This window comes from Eublepharis macularius, chromosome 1 (genome assembly GCF_028583425.1).
Source record: "Eublepharis macularius isolate TG4126 chromosome 1, MPM_Emac_v1.0, whole genome shotgun sequence".
Taxonomy (NCBI): domain Eukaryota; kingdom Metazoa; phylum Chordata; class Lepidosauria; order Squamata; family Eublepharidae; genus Eublepharis; species Eublepharis macularius.
The window spans coordinates 30,458,498-30,476,320 of NC_072790.1; the positions used below are offsets into that span (position 1 = coordinate 30,458,498).

The 17,823-nt window shown below is 42.7% G+C and overlaps 1 protein-coding gene across 1 annotated transcript; it reads left to right on the plus strand.

Annotated features, from left to right (window-relative positions):
* The first annotated feature begins 1,530 nt into the window (after positions 1 to 1,530).
* Positions 1,531 to 17,703, plus strand: CDADC1 (cytidine and dCMP deaminase domain containing 1). Its single transcript, XM_054970942.1, has 9 exons — positions 1,531 to 2,278; positions 3,206 to 3,232; positions 4,922 to 5,016; positions 7,233 to 7,410; positions 8,344 to 8,910; positions 11,588 to 11,637; positions 15,764 to 15,933; positions 17,125 to 17,314; positions 17,629 to 17,703. The coding sequence occupies exons 1-9, from the start codon at positions 2,197 to 2,199 to the stop codon at positions 17,701 to 17,703; spliced, it is 1,434 nt and encodes a 477-aa protein (XP_054826917.1). The 5' UTR covers positions 1,531 to 2,196.
* The last annotated feature ends 120 nt before the right edge of the window (positions 17,704 to 17,823 follow it).

Genomic DNA, 17,823 nt, shown 5'->3' on the forward strand with positions numbered 1-17,823 from the left:
ACCCAAAAGGCTACGCAAAGATCATAAAACCTTAATGCACAAAAGCCGTTTGAGATGTGGGCTGCAGCAAGAGAGAAAATCGGGAGACTTTGAGTGAAAAAGTTGGCTGGATCCAGTCCACAATGGTCATCTTTCTATATACTGCATTAAACCGGGGCTTTTTTTCTGGGAAAAGAGGTGGTGGAACTCAGTGGGTTGCCCTTGGAGAAAATGGTCACATGGCTGGTGGCCCCGCCCCCTGATCTCCAGACAGAGGGGAGTTTAGATTGGGCAATCAAGGGCAATCTCAACTCCCCTCTGTCTGAAGATCAGGGGGCGGGGCCACCAGCCATGTGACCATTTTCAAGAGGTTCTGGAACTCTGTTCCACCACGTTCCTGCTGAAAAAAAGCCCTGCATTAAACTATATACTGCATTGAAGTGATGAACAATCAATCTTAGGGATATGAAGGTGGGAAAGAGGGTCTTTTCTATTTTCTCTGTTTATTAACACCCCCCCCCCAAACATTAGTTTGAGGATTTGAGGATTACAAATGTTGGATAAAGATCCAGTCTAACCAACATTGCCAGGTACTCTGGGTGTTTATTCTGTCCAAATGTTCCTTGTAATTATCCTGCTCTTTAATTTCTGCATTGTGTTAACATGCCATGTTAACACTTACGCTTTTTTCAAATTTCTGCTTAGTTTCAGACGTCCACCAGCCTAATCCTATGACTTTGCTTATCACATGTTCCATCCTATTGACACACTGTGCCATCAAGTGAGAAAGGCGGACTATAAAATAACAAGCCGTGTTAACACACGCGTTGTTTCAGACTTCTGCCGTCCTAATCCTATCACTTTGGTTATTGGATGTCCCATCCAGTTGACTTATACCATGTCATCCACCTTAAATTTCAGTAAAAAAGTGGGCTATAAAATAACATAAATTAAAAATAAAATTAAAATAATGCTAATTCTGTCTATTCTAGTGTTGCTGATGAAGTCAGTTGCCTGAAGTCTGGGCAGACCAGCTCCCGGCAATCCCTCATTTCCCTTTTTAAAAAGCCTGAACTGAAAGGAAAGGAAACAAAAGAAAAAAGGGAAAGGAGGGCAGCAGTTTTGAAAAGGATGCATGCAGCCCGGACGTATCCCATAAGATTAGAGTTGCCAGCTCCAAGTTGGGAAATTCCGGGAGATCTGGGGGGTGAAACCTGGAGAAAGTGGGGTTTGGGGAGGGAAAGGACCTTGGCATGGCATAATTCCATAGAGTCCACCCCTTCAGTAGCCATTTTCTCCAGGGGAACTGATCTCTGTGGCCTGGAGACCAGTTGTAATTGCGGGAGATCTCCAGCCTCTACCTGGAGGCTGGCAACCCCACTTCGACTTCAAGTTCCCAACTCCAGTTTGGGAAATCCCTAGATATTTGGGGGCAGAGACTGGGGAGGGGCATCAGCAGGGTTGGGCGGTATACAAATTGAAATAATAATAATAATAATAATAATAATAATAATAATAATAATAATAATAATAATAATAAATAGGTTTGCCAACCTCCAGGTGGTGGCTGGATATCTCCTGGATTTCTAGGCCACAGAGATCCGTTTCCCTGGAGAAAATGGCTGCTGTGGAGTGCAGGGTGGACTCTACGGCATTATATACCTTCTGCGGTTGCCAACTCCAGGTTGGGAAACTCCTGGAGATTAAGGGAGGAGGGCAGAGTTTGGGGAGGGAGCAGGATATATAATACCAGAGAGTTCACCCCCCACAGCGGCTATTTCTTCCAGGTAAACCGGGATCTGACTGGAGGTCAGGTATAAATTAAAACTGAAAAACAGTTGGGACGTCAATCTCCAGGTGAGCCTGGAGAGCTTTAGAAATCGTGATACAAATTCAAGAGATCTCCAGGCCACACCTGGAGGTTGGCAACCCAACTGTTTTATTTTTATAACTGGGAAAACGTAAAAAGGGCTTCTGTGGGGATGACAAGACACCCCGTCCCCGGCTCCTCGCAGTCGTCGCCGGGTGGCCAGGGGAAGAGGACTCCCCCTTCCGACCCCCATCCACACAAGGCGCGCCTCACGCAAACTGGGCCTAGCGCTGAGGCCTAGCGCTCGCCCGCCGCAGAGACCGCGCGCGGCCGGGCGCGCCAGTTCCGGCGGGTTGCGGGCTTTCCGGGACGCCGCGGCTCGCCCGAGGGGAGCCGCTTCTCGCCTCATGAGTAAGGCGGCAGCGGTGGAGCTGGAGCCTGGTGGGGACGGAGCGCGCAGCGTCTGCACGCAGACCGACAGCCTGACAGGTGAGAAGGAGCCGAGGAGGCATTGCCTCACGCCGCTTCACAGGGCCCGGGCTCACTTCAGACGTGCGCTGGGAGACCCGTGTCCAGAACGCCTAGCGGCTTTTTGCGGGGGGTCCGATCAGAATTAAAAAGGCGTTTCGGACACGGAACTCGCAGGCAGGGTGAATGGCCCGGCCTGAAGCCGTGTTGGTCGGTTGCAGCGAAAATAGACTGGTGGATTTGAGCCCGCCTTGTCAGATACACGAGGGCTTGGGGGGAGTCCTTGCTAAGCAATAGCGTATAGATAAAGGAAAATAAACAATAGGGTCCAAACGCCCATAAAATGCAGGAAGAACAAGGTGAGCTAGTTCTCCAGGGAGGGTGATGGTAATTTTTGTAACAAGTTTTTGTGTCTTTTTGCCTAGTAATCCTCAGATCTTCCTTCAAAGTCATACATTTGTTGTCCAGCAGTATTGGAGTCCAGTGGCACCTGAGAGAGTTTCAGGGTAGAAGCTTTTGAGTCACAGCTCCCTTCCTCAAATATATTATATGCATGTTATCAGGGAGCTTTGACTTAGGAAAGCTTATTCAAAAGAATACTTATTTAGCCTTGTTTTAAGTAGGTAGCTGTGTTGGCCTGCGATAGAAGAGCAGGATTGAGTCCAGTGGCAGCTCAGAGACCAACAAGATTTTCAGGATATAAGCTTTTGAGGGTCAAATTTCCCTTCTTCAGATATCTGTGGGAATGACACACCCACACCCCACAACAAGGGCTGTGGGTGTGTCTATCTATGAAATGCCCTAAAGGGTATCTAAAGGGATGAAACGCCTTAAAGGATCTGTTTTGATCATAAGTCTTCCTAGAGTATTGCTGACTGTTAAAAGTGTTTTTTTTAAAGAAATAACTCCTGGAGATCTCCTGAATGTTTCTCATTCCCTTCTTGACAGTTTTTCAAGGTGGGCTGTCTAATATAGGTATGCAATTCATTACTAAATTATAAAACAAACTTGAAAAGTCCCAAGCGGAATGTATAAAACTATGGCAGAATTGCATAGTAGGTGGCCTGGGGGAGCAAGCTGTCGTCTGCCAAAGCTCATATAAATAAAATAGCTTTGTTGTTGTATGGGGGTTGCTGACAAGCCAAGGTCTCTGAAGAAAACATTCCATAATTTGGGTACTCTGGTTGTAACCTGCTTAATCCCTAAAGGTTATATTATCTGAATAGATAGTGGAATATTAGTGGAATACAGGAGCTGCTGTAGCACAGTGGTTAAGTGGCTTGGCTATGAATCAGCACTCTACTGGTTTGAATCCCACTACCGCCCTGAGCTCGTAGGTGGCCTTGGAGCCACTCCTCTCAGAGCCAAGCTACAAGTGACGCCTGACACAGGTTGGACACTTGTCAGCTTCCCTCAAGTTTTGATGGGAAATGTAGGCATCCTGGTCTTGCAGCTGTAATGAAGAGCCAAGCTGTAAAACCAGGAAGCCTACATTTCCCATCAAAACTTGAGGGAAGCTGACAAGTGTCCAACCTGTGTAAGGCGTCACTTGTAGCTTGGCTCTCAGCCTCAGCTCCCCAGCTGCATTGTGGGGATAATAACAACACTAACTTGTTCACCGCTCTGGGTGAGGCACTAATCTGTCTAGAAGAGTGGTATATAAGCACAGTTGTGGTTGTTAGATATTTTGGCTAGAAATATACTCTAACAGAACTGGTATTCTGAATGTACTGTTCTGTTTTTATCTTTTGTAAATTAGGGCCCAGCATAGAAATGTCCCAGACCTGCTACTGACCCCTTTTGTATCATGACCTTTGGGGCTCACTGTTTACAGTATTTGTCTGCTGTACCTGTATGTATTTGCCCAATGAAGGCAACATTTGTGCATCTGATGCTTCATGCAAAACTGTAAAACAACTGTATTTTAAATTAGAAGTTTCCTTTGCACTTCAGCCTTCGTTTTTTTCCTCCTTGGGCGGTATCTTTTGGAAAGGAGAATTCTGATAGAGCAGTCCCGCTGTGTTTTCCCAAGAGATCTCCAAATCCTGTAACACTGAAGAGTGTCATAGTTGTTTTCACTATGGGTATGCCCTCCCTTCTTCTATGCCTACTTATATGGATAGCAAGCTACAGCTACCGTGAGCGGAAGCAGTTGTGTGGAAGACGTAATGCAGTGCCAGTTCACCAGCCAAGTCACTCCACTGCTCAGGGTGGCACAGTCAGGAGGATGCTGTGACACTGTAGGGACCTGATTCCCAACAATAAGTGGTATGGAAGGTGAATGGCATCCTATCCTATGACTGTGTGTACCTTGCTTGAGGTGGCCAAATACCTTGAATCAGCTCTGGCGATTGATAGCTTAGTTATAAGTTATTGGGCAGTGGGTTTAGTATTTCACTGCAAAAAAATCAGTTTGTCCACCAGTGGGTGGACATAAGCAGCAACTATTCCTGGAAGATCAGGTAGTAAGTACTCAGTGTAGAGATGATACCCCTTTTTTCTAACTGGGTCCTGTGATTTTAGTAGTTGCATGCAGCTTTACCAGCAGAGACGTGGGGCAGTTTGGAATATTCTTGAAAGCCTCCATTTTCAGCAACTGATTAGAAAAGTTAACTAGTACACAAGTATGTCTGTGCAATTTATGGTGTATTGCTTTCATGACAGGCCAAGTACCGAGGCTTTCAAAAGTCAACCTTTTTACTTTATTCAGTCTTTGGATGGAACTCTTCCCCTCAGCTGAACAACACAAGAACTTAGAGGTAAGGTATATTGATTGGCAGATCAATGTAATTTGTAGACCGCTTTGGTCACAGAATACTCCAGAGAATTGTGTGAGAGCACAGGTGTAGTTTAAGAATATCAGCAGAGCCCTGTGGTCCACCTAGTCTAGCTTCCTGGCTCACACAGTGGCCATCCAGTTACTCTGGAGGGCCGGCAACAGGGCACAGAGGCTGAGACCATCCTCTGATGTTGCCTCCTAGCACTGGATTTCAGAAATTTACTGCCTCTGAATGTGGAGGTTCTGTTTAGTTGAACTGCTAAAGGTTAGTAGGACTGAACCTGTACATTTCCTGGTTGGCAGAATATCTGGGACTCCTTTATAAGGCACTCTGAGTTCTGTGGAGGATTAAGTAGGTAAAAGTGATCTCAATAAAATTGTTGTCCAGAATGAAGGTATCTGAAATGTGGTGGGCATCCTTTGTGTCTGTCTCATTACTGTGTGTGTTATGTGCTGTTAAATCGCCTCCGACCTATGGCAACCCTATGAATGAAAGACCTCCAGAATGTCCTATCATTAACAGACTTGCTCAGATCGTACAAACTGGAAGACGCGGCTCCTTTTACTGAGTCAAGCCATCTCATTTTAGGTCTTGCTCTTTTCCTATTGCCTTCTACTTTCCCTAACATTATTGACTTTTCCAGAGAATCTTGGCTTCTCATGATGTGACCAAAGTACGACAGCCTCAGTTTTGTCATTTTAGCTTCTAGGGAGAATTCAGGCTTGATTTGATCTAGTACCCACTTGATTTGATCTAGTACCCACTCATTACTATAAGCTACAGCAATAGGGAGATAGAAACTTGTTGCTGATTTTCTCACAATTTCAGGAGTAATCAGACAGTGTCCATTCCATAGCTCAAAACCTAAAGTTTTATCTGATTGCGAGTTCTACATAACACCCCAGTTTTAAACACATTTTCCTGGAAGTAAGTCCAGTTGAAAATAATGGAATGAGGATGGCCTTTTTGGTAAGTGTGGGTCAAGTTCTTTGTTGAGAGAGAGCCATTCTAGTGTTCAGTGGTATACCAGTATATATGCCCTCTGTCTTGCTATAGGTTTGTGCCAGTCATCCAGTGAATTGGAGAACAGGCACACAGAAAGGCAGAAAGGCAGACAGAAGTTCAAGGCGTGTCCTCAGTGGCATCTCTGTCCATGGGCTCTTCTTTCCCTTGTTCAGAATGGCTGTAACTTACTGCTGCCCAGGCCAATGGTGGCACCCATGACTTGGACGATTGTCTTTGGGATCTGGCGTGAGGCTTCTCCCAGTCTGGCGCTGACTGCTTCAAGCACAAGTTAACAACATTGTTTTCCTCTGTGCTCATGTTTCTTTTATGTTCCCAGCATACAATTATCTTTCTAAAGAGAATCTGATCAATGAAGTAATGCTATTTGAGAGCAGAACTGCATATATAGCCAGTGCTTGCATTGATACTCTTGCCCTGACAGTTCTCCTGACTAAAGAGACAAGCTGCTGCTCGATTTAAAAAGAGGCTTGCCTCCTTGGCGGCAGGAACTCCCATAGTAAAATATCACACCGGTCTCTGACCGGTATTTTCAAGGAATCCGTGTTCCGTCACATCAGTCTCCCTGCGTGCTCACTGCTTCTCTCGGTATCCATGTTTAAGGAAATCCCAATAAGCCTTAAGCAAGGTAGATTTCTGTAATAAGCCTTAAGCAAGGGAAATCTCTGTAAATTCAATCACCATCAATCCACTGGTCACATTGCAAATGAAAGAAGAAAGAAAGAAAAGTTTATATCTCAAGGCTTTTTGCTGAACTGACTTACCTTGTACCTTGGTCTTTACCTGTGGAGTTTATTACACAATATGTATTGACTATGAATTGTTGTATATGAGAAATTGAGCACTTGCCACTTTAAATTGTTCTAGTAAATTTTGGATACACTTTAGACTTGGCGGGGTTTTTTCCCCCCTCTCTTGTTTCTGTGCAATTTAGCTGGGCCTTGCCTTTTGTTACGTATGCAAGGAGGGGAGAAGCTGTGGGGAGAGAGAACATGTCCCTAAGTGATTTGGTTTGCTTCCTGTGGTTAGCAAGAAGCCATTGTGACGTCTGTGAATGGCCTTTTGAACTATTCACAAGTGTATGAGGGTAATGTTGTATGCTCCTATCAAAGTGCTGTTGGAAACACTGTTTGGACAATGTGACATCACTCACATATTGTATTTCCATCTAGGTGAAGAAGGCAGGTCTAGTTGTTGTGAAGAATATGAAAATAGTTGGTCTTCATTGCTCCAGCCAGGACTTGCATGCTGGTCAAGTTGCGCTCGTTAAATATGGGCCAAGGCTTATAGATTGCGACCTGTATTTTTCAAGGAAACCGTGTTCCGTGTGTTTAAAAATGATGGTAAATGGTAAGTTGGGCTGCAACAGAATTTATGATCAAGGTACTAAGGAATAACAGCAGTTGCTCTCAGAAGTAACTCAGTTTCTCATGGGATCTTAGATGGGATTGCATCATTGATTTGGCTTGTGTTGAGTGGGAAAACTGGCGGTTTGGAATTTGTTTAATTTTTTGTCAAATGTTTTAAAGTCAATGCTAAATCTAGATCTGCACTCGTGTTCAGCTGGCTGGCATAGAACATGGCAGTGCAGTCCACTTAAATGTCATAATTGGAGCTATTCCTGTTCCATTTGTTAATTGGAGGCGCCAAAACAAGGAGTGTATTTACTCTTTTTTACTTGTTTTACCAGAGATTCATTTTTGTTGCGCAGACTCTTTGACTCTTTATCCCAATGTCATCCCTATTTTAATCATTTGCAAAATTGTGAAATTTTCAACAAATGCTTACTTGTTCTTTATTCATCCCAGCCTCCCTACTTTGTTTCAGAGGGATTCGGCTTGGGGCTGTCTGACGTTTTCTTATTTGGCTTATCATGATGCATTAAACCATGCAAAAATTACATAGCAGGATCTTTCTTACAGGAACAGGCAGTATGAGGTTTACACAGTAGTATAGACTCCTGTCCCTAACCCTTTACCAAAAAACCCCTTTCTGTACCATCTAGTTACCATACAACCCTGTTATCTGTGTAGAAAAGTGTTCTGCACCAACTACAGTCTCCATGTGGATTTTGAGGGGAAATCCATGTCAAGTGCATTACAATACTCTAGTCTTCTTGATGCTAATGTGGCATGAATCCGAGTGGCCAGATCGGCCGCATCAAGGAATGGTTAATGTTGAAGGATACAAAAGGAAATTCTGGTGTTTCTCTTGATGAAAACAGAGGCTGACAGTTTATATCTTTAACATCACTGTGTATTTCTTTTCATTGTATGGTTTCAGCTGGAGTGAACAGAATTTCTTATTGGCCTGCGGATCCTGAAATAAGCCTGCAGTATGAGGCATCTAATGAAGATGCTAAGCTAGATGCCAAAGCAGTAGAACGACTGAAATCGAACAGCCGTGCTCGGGTGTGTGTCTTGCTTCAGCCCTTGGACTGTCATACGATGCAGTTTGTTGAAGAATCATGCTACAAGTGTGACTTCATTCAGAAAATTGCTAAAATGCAGCCTGAATTGAACACTGGGTTTTATGCAAAATGCAGGCAAGAGATAATAAAGGAGTACGAGAGCCTTTTCCTGGTCCCAAGTGAAGAAACGCATAAGCAAATGTTAATCACGATAGGCCTGGAGAATCTTTGTGAAAATCCCTATTTCAGCAACCTGCGGCAGAACATGAAAGATCTTACTCTCCTCTTAGCTACGATAGCTGCCAGTGTACCCACTTTCGGTCATTTTGGATTTTATTGTAATAAATCAGAGTGCTCCAGTGAAACATACTACCAGGGGTTGCCCCAAGAAGTAGCAAGGCACTGCATGATACAAGCCAGACTGTTGGCCTACCGCACTGGTGAGTTACTGCTCTAAAGCCCAAAAAGCTGTGTCTGCAATGGTCAGTTAATGGAAGCAAGGGGATCTAAATGTTACATACTTCTACTACGCTCTTCCTTTGTGAATTTGAGCAAGTGCTGAGGATGTCAGTATCTGCAGGTGTGGTATGAGAATACGAGAATCTGAAGGATTTGTTGAAGTAACCAGTGTTTTAGGCTGCTTTGATAGAAGGCGCTATTCAGTATTTAGAGAAATACTTGAAAGCCTGCAGTGAGGAAAGTAGGTGACATATTTCAAAGAATGTAGCAGTATTTGTTTTTACATGTATTTCTTTAAGAGGTTTTAGATATAAGACGAATGTATCTGATAACCTTCCCCCAAAACAGTGACCTGATTGTGATTTTTGAATACTTGTGAATATTTTACCTTGCTTTCTTTTACCCCGTGGGCTGCATTGACACCAGGATAAACTGTGCTTTTGATCAGACCCTAGTTATGGCATCTGAATGCAGACAGTACAATAAACTGGCGTTTTCTGGATGGTACAAAACTGGGGTTTCAAGCTAGGGTTTGTAGCTGAATTTTTAATCACAGTTTGCTGAAATTGTGGTTTGAAGGCTAAATTTCCAAACTGGGTTGAGTAATACATCTTGCATCCATACGGCAAGAGAGAGAGAGAGAGAAAAAAGGGAAGATGTTCTTCCTGCTGGGAGATAAAGAAGGAACAGGAGGCAGACAAGCCAAGACTTATGCACAGTAGAGTTACTTGCATCTGGTAGACTAACCAAAGATGTTGGACAGATCATGCTCCATTGTGATGTCCAAATATAGCCAAACACTCTGTGCCGTCCCACATGGGTTTTACACCTCTAGCTAAGAAGCTGGCATTCACAGGGCCTTTTTTCAGCTGGAACGTGGTGGAACAGAGTTCTGGCCCCTCTTGAAAATGGTCACATGGCTGGTGGCCCCGCCCCCTGATTTCCAGACAGAGAGAAGTTTAGATTGCCCTCCGTGCCGCTGGCGCAGAGTGCAATCTAAACTCCCCTCTGTCTGGAGATCAGGGGGCGGGGCCACCGGCCATGTGACCATTTTCGCCGAGGGCGATTTAAACTTAAACCCCCCCCCTTGTTCCAGCTGACCCAAAGTGACGTCATTGTGCAGTCCTGAGTTCCACCACCTCTTTTCCCAGAAAAAAAGTCCTGGGCATTCATATCATCCCCTGAGGGAGAGCTTTTCTTTTTCGGTTGGAAAGCTGAATATAGTCCTGCACAGTTCTTTTCTAATGACTGGGTTAGCAACAGTGCTGTGAATGTTATTAGTATTTCTCCTCAGAAGCTTTTAGCTTTAGACTTCTTTTTCAAATTTATTCAGGTTCTGCTTCCTCTTTGTCTTAGGTGGACAGTAGGTCCTGTTTCCTACTGGGATCTCCTCCATCCCAAATGCCATGATCTGCATTTAAATATTACCACAATATTTAAACATTGGGTGGCCATGTTATCAGTCAGCAGTACCTCAGTCTCATCTGGATTGAGCTTTGGTTTATTGGCCCTTACAAAGGCCATTACTAGTTTTAAACATTTGTTTGCAATGTCTGCTGTGTCCTGTGACTTGACACATAACATTTCCAGAAATTTTGAAAGTCTTGGGGGGCAGGGGGAGGCCTGAGTGGAGGGTTGAAATGGGAAAAATAAATCAGACATTTTGGGGTATTTGAGGACCAATTTCTTGGCCAGCGCTCAGATGTTCCAGAGGGGCTCTGTTCAGGCACAACACCCATATGTGTGACTGCACTCCATGACCCCATAGAAAATACACCAGTTACAGGTAAGCAGCCTCATTTTTCAATCTAGTGGTGCAGCCGTGTTGCGCACCCAGCAAGGAATACTGTTTGCAGTGCTAGAATTTCAAAATGGATATTTGCTTGTAGCATAGTTACTATCACCACAATGCATGCAAATTGCACAAACAGGTTTCCCCAGCTTTTTAAGGGGACGAAATGCTTCTGAGGGGAGATGTGCACCCAGCACTTAGAGTCACATGCCAGGCTCCTGCTGGATTCATCTGCATTTCTTTTTTACCGGCAATCAGTGACAGAAGATTCAGGCTTATTGGTGAATTTTAGAAGATTTGCTCTTTATTCAAATGTTTCTGAAAACAGAGGAACAAATAATTTTGATTAGAAGATAAAAGGCACCAGTTTACCACTCAGTGTAGAAAAATCCAAAGTTTTTCCCCTCCTCAAAAATACCATAATTGAGCATAAACAATGTGCTTATTTTAGTAACATATAGCTATAATAGTTATATTACTAGAATGGGTGTTCTGACACATAAATTGCTCTGCGTTGGAATACGTTCTCAAAAGGCAGTAACTTGGGTGATTAAAAGCAGGGCATTAAGTAATGCCTAATGTTCAGAATCCTGACAAAACTCAGTATTAAAAGAGCGGTTTTGAGATAAGATCTGAAGTTATAATTAATGTGCGCTTTATTTCTGGGTTTTGAACCTTGTAGGCGTACGTATTTTGCCTATCAAATTTCATTTGCGCCTAGTTAAAAAAATAGTCATTAGGTTGTCAGCTACCTTAAGCTGCTGTTACTGTTGCTAAAATGTGAGAAAGTACCTAAATGCTTTGAGCCTTTCAGCCTGGAAATGGAGTTTTGTAGTCATATTTACTTATCTTGATATTTATTACAGAGGATCACAAAACTGGAGTTGGAGCAATCATCTGGGCAGAAGCAAATGCGGTAAGTATGGGGAGATTGTCCTATTTAATCCTGTTATTGGGTCCTGGCTAGAGGCGGGCACGAACTGGGAAAATGGTGGTTCGTTGCATTTCATGGTTTGTCGTGTTTCACGAACCGCCACGAACTTGCCTGGTTCATGAACCGGTCCATTTGGTTTGCCGGTTCATCACTTCCAGGTTAGCAGAAAGCCCATCCCCTGCACTGCCTAGGTAACAGATTGATCAGCATTAGGCTGTCTGCAGTGACAAACGAACCATACGAACTGCTCTAAAAATCATATCGGTTCATCATGGTTTGTCAGAAATGAGCTCCGACAAACTGCCAGTTTACGAACCAAAAAATGGTCCAGTTTGTGACAAACGTTGATTCGTATTTCGGTTCATGCCCATCTCTAATCCTGGCACATTCTTTGTCCTTTGTTATAGACGGGAGTTTTTTTGGATCATGTACGACAAACTGGTGTGATGTTCTGTTAATGATTTTTATTGTATATAAAAGAGGGCTGATCTGGAAGAGAGGCAATTTTCACAAATGTTTTCAGTTGTGTCAGTAGGTCTCCCACTCTTGAAAAATTTTTGAGGCATCCTTGCAAAAGAACACAAAAGTGTTCTCATTCAGGAAGTGTTTCCCTCATTTTGATTGGGCTTCATCTGCCCCCTGTGATCCCCTACTAGGTCCCGGAATCTCTGCTGTCACTGCTGCATTTGTCTTCAGTACTGCCAAATCTGATAAAACACATGGAGGAACAAAGACTGCAGAGGGAAAATCAGCAAAGAGAAGCCCTGCCTCACCAGCCTTTTGGAGTTCTTTGAGCAGGTTAACAGGCATGTGGATAAGGATGATCTGGTTTACATTATATCCTTGGACTTCCAAAAGGTTTCTGACAAGGTACCTCACCAAAGACTGCTGAGTAAGTTTAGCAGTCATGGAATAAAAGGACGGGTCCTCTCATGGATTAAAAGTTTTTTGAATGGCAGGAAGCAGAAAGTAGGAATAAATTGACAATTTTCTCAATGGAGGGAAGTGAGTAGTGGGGTCCCACAAGGATCAGTATTGGAACTGGTGCTTTTTAATTTGTTCGTAAATGATTTGGAATTGGGGCGTAAGCAGTGTAGTAGTCGAGCTCGGAGATGACACAAAATTATTCAGGATAGTGAAAATCAAGGCTGACCGTGAAATGCTCCAGGAAGATCACCACAAATTGGGTGCATGAATAACAAAGTGGCCAATTAATTGAACGTGGGTAAGTGTAAGATGATGCATATTGTAACAAAAAATGCCAGTTTTAAGTGTATACTGATGGGGTCTGAACTGGCTGGAATTGAAAGAGATCTTGAGGTTGTAGTGGAGGGCTCAATGAAAATGTTGACCCAGTGTGGGGCAGTGGGGGGGAAAGGCAAACTCCATGCTAGGAATTACTAAGAAAGGGATTGAAAATAAAATGGCCAATATTGTAATATCCTTGTATGAAGCTATGGTGCAACCTAATTTGGAGTACTGCATGCAGGTTTCCATATCTCAAAAAGGATATTGCAGAGCTGGAAAAAGTATGCAAAGGAGGGCAACCAAGATGGATAGAGGGTTGGAATAACTTTCCTATAAGGAAAGGCTGGAGAGAGAGAGGAACTTTTTAGTCTAGAAAAAAAGATGGCTAAGGAGAGCCGTGCTAGAGGTTTATAAAATTATCCGCAGGGATGAAAATGTAGAGAGGAAACTTTTTCTCCCCTTCCCATAATTCCAGAACTTTGAGGCATCCAGTGAAGTTATTGGGAAATAAGTTCAGGACAGACAAAAGGAAATACTTCATTACTTAACTAGTAATTAAACTTTGGAATTCACTGCCAGTGGAGGCGGTGATGGCCACAAGCATAAATAACTTTAAAAGGGAGTTAGATGAATTTATGGAGGACACGTCCGTCAATGGCTACCAGCCATGGTGAATACAGGAAGATTCCTTATACAGTGGGAGCAAACCTTTGAATGCCAGTGTTTGGAGGCAACAGCGGAGGAGGACTCTGTGCCCTATTTGTTTGACTGCAGAGCAACTGGTCAGCTGCTGTGCAAAACAGTACGCTAGATGAGGTGGACCACTGGCCTGAAATTGCTTCACTGGGCTGTCCTAAACAGCATTACACCCTTCCAAGTCCATTGAAGTTAGTGTGTTTAGAAGGTTGTAACCCCGGTAAGGATTGCCCTGTTTGTTAACTTTGTGACATCTGTCAGTAGTTTTCTGGGTGATCCGCAACTGACTAGGATTACTTGGTGGTGAAGAAGGGGGGGCGGGGAGTAAGGGATCCAAAGAAACCATGTGCATCGGTGTCCCTTTCAGGAGACCCACGTTTTTTCTTCTTTTTTATTCCATGAGCAGAATGCCGTAGTGGTAATACAAGATAAAATCAAACATCCAATTTTTTAAAAAAATTCTAGACATTTTCATACAAAATATTAAAATAGAGAATAACCATTTAAAATATCTCATAATACAAACACATACAATCCAATAAAAAACACCATACAATTCAGCATCAGTTTGAGCATTCTGGTCTTTAATAATCTTTGTTTTACTAAAAGTTTGGCTGCATAGAGTCCAAGGGCCTTCAACTTTTCTTCTAAGAAGCCAAGGCTAGTCACTAATCTCAATACAAAACTGCCCCATGAGTTATCTTTCATCTCTCCATGAACCAAAGTCAAAAGGCCTGGAGTTGTGTAAAAGATTATTTTCAGGCACTAGTTAATGGCAGCTTTATTGACTAAGGTTATTATTGAGGGTAGAATTATTGAGGGTAATTCTGTAACCGTAGCTGAAGATGTTGAAGGAGGAACAATGGAATAGCAGGCGAGCAAATTTATTTTGAGCCACTTCTAAAGACTGGACTTTTTCAGAAGTCCAAATTGCCGCTTTACATAGAAGTTGGGCAATAATTTCATTTTATAAATTTTCAAGGTTGGAGAAATCAGGCATCTCTCTCTCTTCATATAAAATCTAAGGATAACGAGGACAGCTTTTTCGAGGTTATGCTTAGCATGGTCAATACGGGCTGTCCGAGAGCCCAAATGATGGAACAGCACCCCTAAATATTTAAAGCTAGTCCTCTGTTCTAGTGGTTTCTCATCCACTGTCCGTTCATAATGATGAGCTCTTCTACAAAAAATCAGTTTAATCTGGTTCTTAATTATCAGTAGTTTTCACTCAGTGACACTGGAGATTCTCCGTGGTGACATTATCTTCTCTGGTAGTTTCCTGTATTTCTGTTCAGGGTCAGCAATCTTCTCCAGAAGCAGAGTTCAGTAAGATAATCACAGGCACGAGTGGATTTAGCGATAACCATTTTTCTGCCCCATATGATACCAATCCCTCAGTTTTAAAAAACCAGTTATATTTTTCATCTATCCACAAAGCAACCTAAGTTTCTGTCCATAGCATACTTAAGCATTTATCTGAGTGATCGATCCATATGTACTTGTCAGATCTTATTTTTAGAAAAAGTAGATGACCAGATACTTAAATAAAGTAGTCAATTGAATAGTGCATTCATTCCATACATCATAATTTTATATTTTTCAACATTTATTTTCACATAATTAGCCTGATAGGAATGATAAGAAAACAATCTACAAGCAGCTGAAAGCCAGTTTTTTTTCTTTATGTCCATCACAAACTAGGCAAGAATATCCCTGGAAAAATGGTGATATAAAACATACAGGATATAATTTGCCACTATAATGATGAACTTCTTCACTTGTATTTTACCCACTGACAATATAAAATATTATAATATATGAAAATATAGGCTGGGGCAAGGTAAATGCTGGCAGTGCAGTGGTACAGGAGATAATTAGTCACATATATTTTAGAGTTTTCTTACTATTGTCCAATACGGATTTCTCTTGAGAACGGGACACCTAACGCTCTCCCGTGGAGTGGTTATTCAGGAGTTGGGACACTGTTCCAGTAATAAAACAGTCTAATAATATATAATCATGAAACACCACAAAAATTCTTTGATGTGTTTTTTTCTTTATTCTTCTAAAATGATAAAATACAATATCTAACAATGTTTTGTTAGAAATGCGTTATATTTGTAACTAAAACTACAAGGTTTATCAATGTTAATTTATTTTGTAGGAAAGCTGTGACGGAACAGGAGCCTTGTACTTCATAGGGTGTGGTTATAATGCCTTCCCTGTTGGATCCGAATATGCTGACTTTCCACACATGGATGATAAGCAAAAAGACCGGGAAATCAGAAAGTTCCGATACATCATACATGCTGAGCAGAACGCTTTGACATTCAGGTACAGAGATGTGCTTTTAATCACTGAAGGGAGAGAGACAGTCCATAAATCAAATTCTCATTTCTAGGTGTGTTATATTAAATAGGGAAATTTAAAATATGTTTGATGAATGCATCAGGCAGATGAATTGGAATTCTGTCACATTTGTGATCAGGCCTAGTCATGCCTGGCAGGTCCTTGGCCTGATGTGGGAATGGAGATGGGGAGGGTCCAGGCTCCATCCAGAGGCCCAGTCACATGGGCCCACTTTGAAGGTTACTGGGAAGTCCGGAGTCTGTTAGACCACCCTGCAGAATGAGTTACACCTGGGACGCCCACTTCTTGCTGTGGCTGGCCAGCTGACTCAGGGGTCATTTTGATTGGTGAGGGCATGCCCCTGGGCTGGCAGTACTGGTGTGTTTGTGGGGGGGGGGTGACAGAAGAAGAGATGTGGGAGTCCTGGTTGAGGTGGGTCTTAAAAGCTGTGCTGTAGTGCAGTTGGGAATGGCTGGTGGAGCAGGGTGATGGGTAGGCCTCGGGGAGTGCTACATGAAGTTAACTTACCTTTGTATAAGAGGTCGCAATAAAGTTAGAATTGCATACATATTTGGTCTCTGTGACATTTTTTGCTGAGGGACTGTATGGAAGGATGACCCCTACCCAAGTCTGCTGCAGTTGCCAGCCCCATGGACGACATCAACCCTATTTGGTGGTGCAACACCATTTTATTTGTGTTATGTGTGGGAGAGCAATTAATATTCCCAAGTCTATCCTGGTTCAGAGAGATAACTGCATAGATTCACACTTTGGTATGAGCCAGTATTACAAGAGCACAGGCACGTGCATGTAGAGCTATTTCAATAAGGTCCCACTCAGCATTCTGCTTTTCCTTGGTAAGTACAGAGCAAATTCCCCATTGAGGCACTGCCTTGGAGAGGTTAAGCCAGGGGCACATCAGCATCTTTCTAAATAAAAGTTGGTGGGCAGTGGTGCAGATGCATGTGAGAAGAGGGCACCAGACTGAGGCATCCTCTCTAGGGGAATAGCTGGTTTTATGAGGGGCTTAGTGTTGGCACTTGAATTTTTAACCGTGATAAATGAGTTTCGGTTTCGCTGTCAGATGGTGCAGAATTAAATCCTACATGATTAGTTGTTCTTGTATATTGTTTCCTCAATCAGCGTGTTTCAGAGTTTTTTCTTACTTGCCTGTAGGTGTCAAGAAATAAAACCAGATGAGAGGAGCATGATTTTTGTGACAAAATGCCCATGTGATGAATGTGTGCCTTTAATTAAAGGTGCTGGTATCAAGCTGCTCTATGCAGGAGATGCTGATGTTGGAAGGAAGAAAGCAGATATATCTTACATGAAATTTGATGAATTGGAACGTGTTAAAAAATTTACGGTGAGTTGTCGCTCCTTTTTATCTTCCCAGCCCAGACCACACTTACTCTGCTTTGTTCAGTGTCTTATTTGTGTACAGAACTGTGTGCCAGAGGCAGGGAGCTGTGTGTATGAGCCCCAAAAAGTAACTGGTGCGTAGAACTCATTTTTACAGCTCTGATTTGAGCAAAATCTGTATGATTTCTTGAATGTCAGAAATGATAAATATTTAGTTTCATTAGTATAGTTTTACAGACGTGCAGTGAAATACTATGAATGTTATTATCAGTATCTAGGGCTTACATTGACATTAACAAGACATGCTTTGTTCATTAGAGAGCATTCTTGGTGACCACCATCATCGTCATCAGGCTGTTTGAAAAAATCTGTTTAATGACTTTCCAATCATAGGTTTTAGGATGAATTTTTCCTGTGGAAGCCCTTTTCAGTCAGATTGCGGGTGGGAGTTTCTCCTTGCTAGAAACCATAAATGGTAGGAAAGGCTTCCTTTCCATAATTTCATCATCTTTC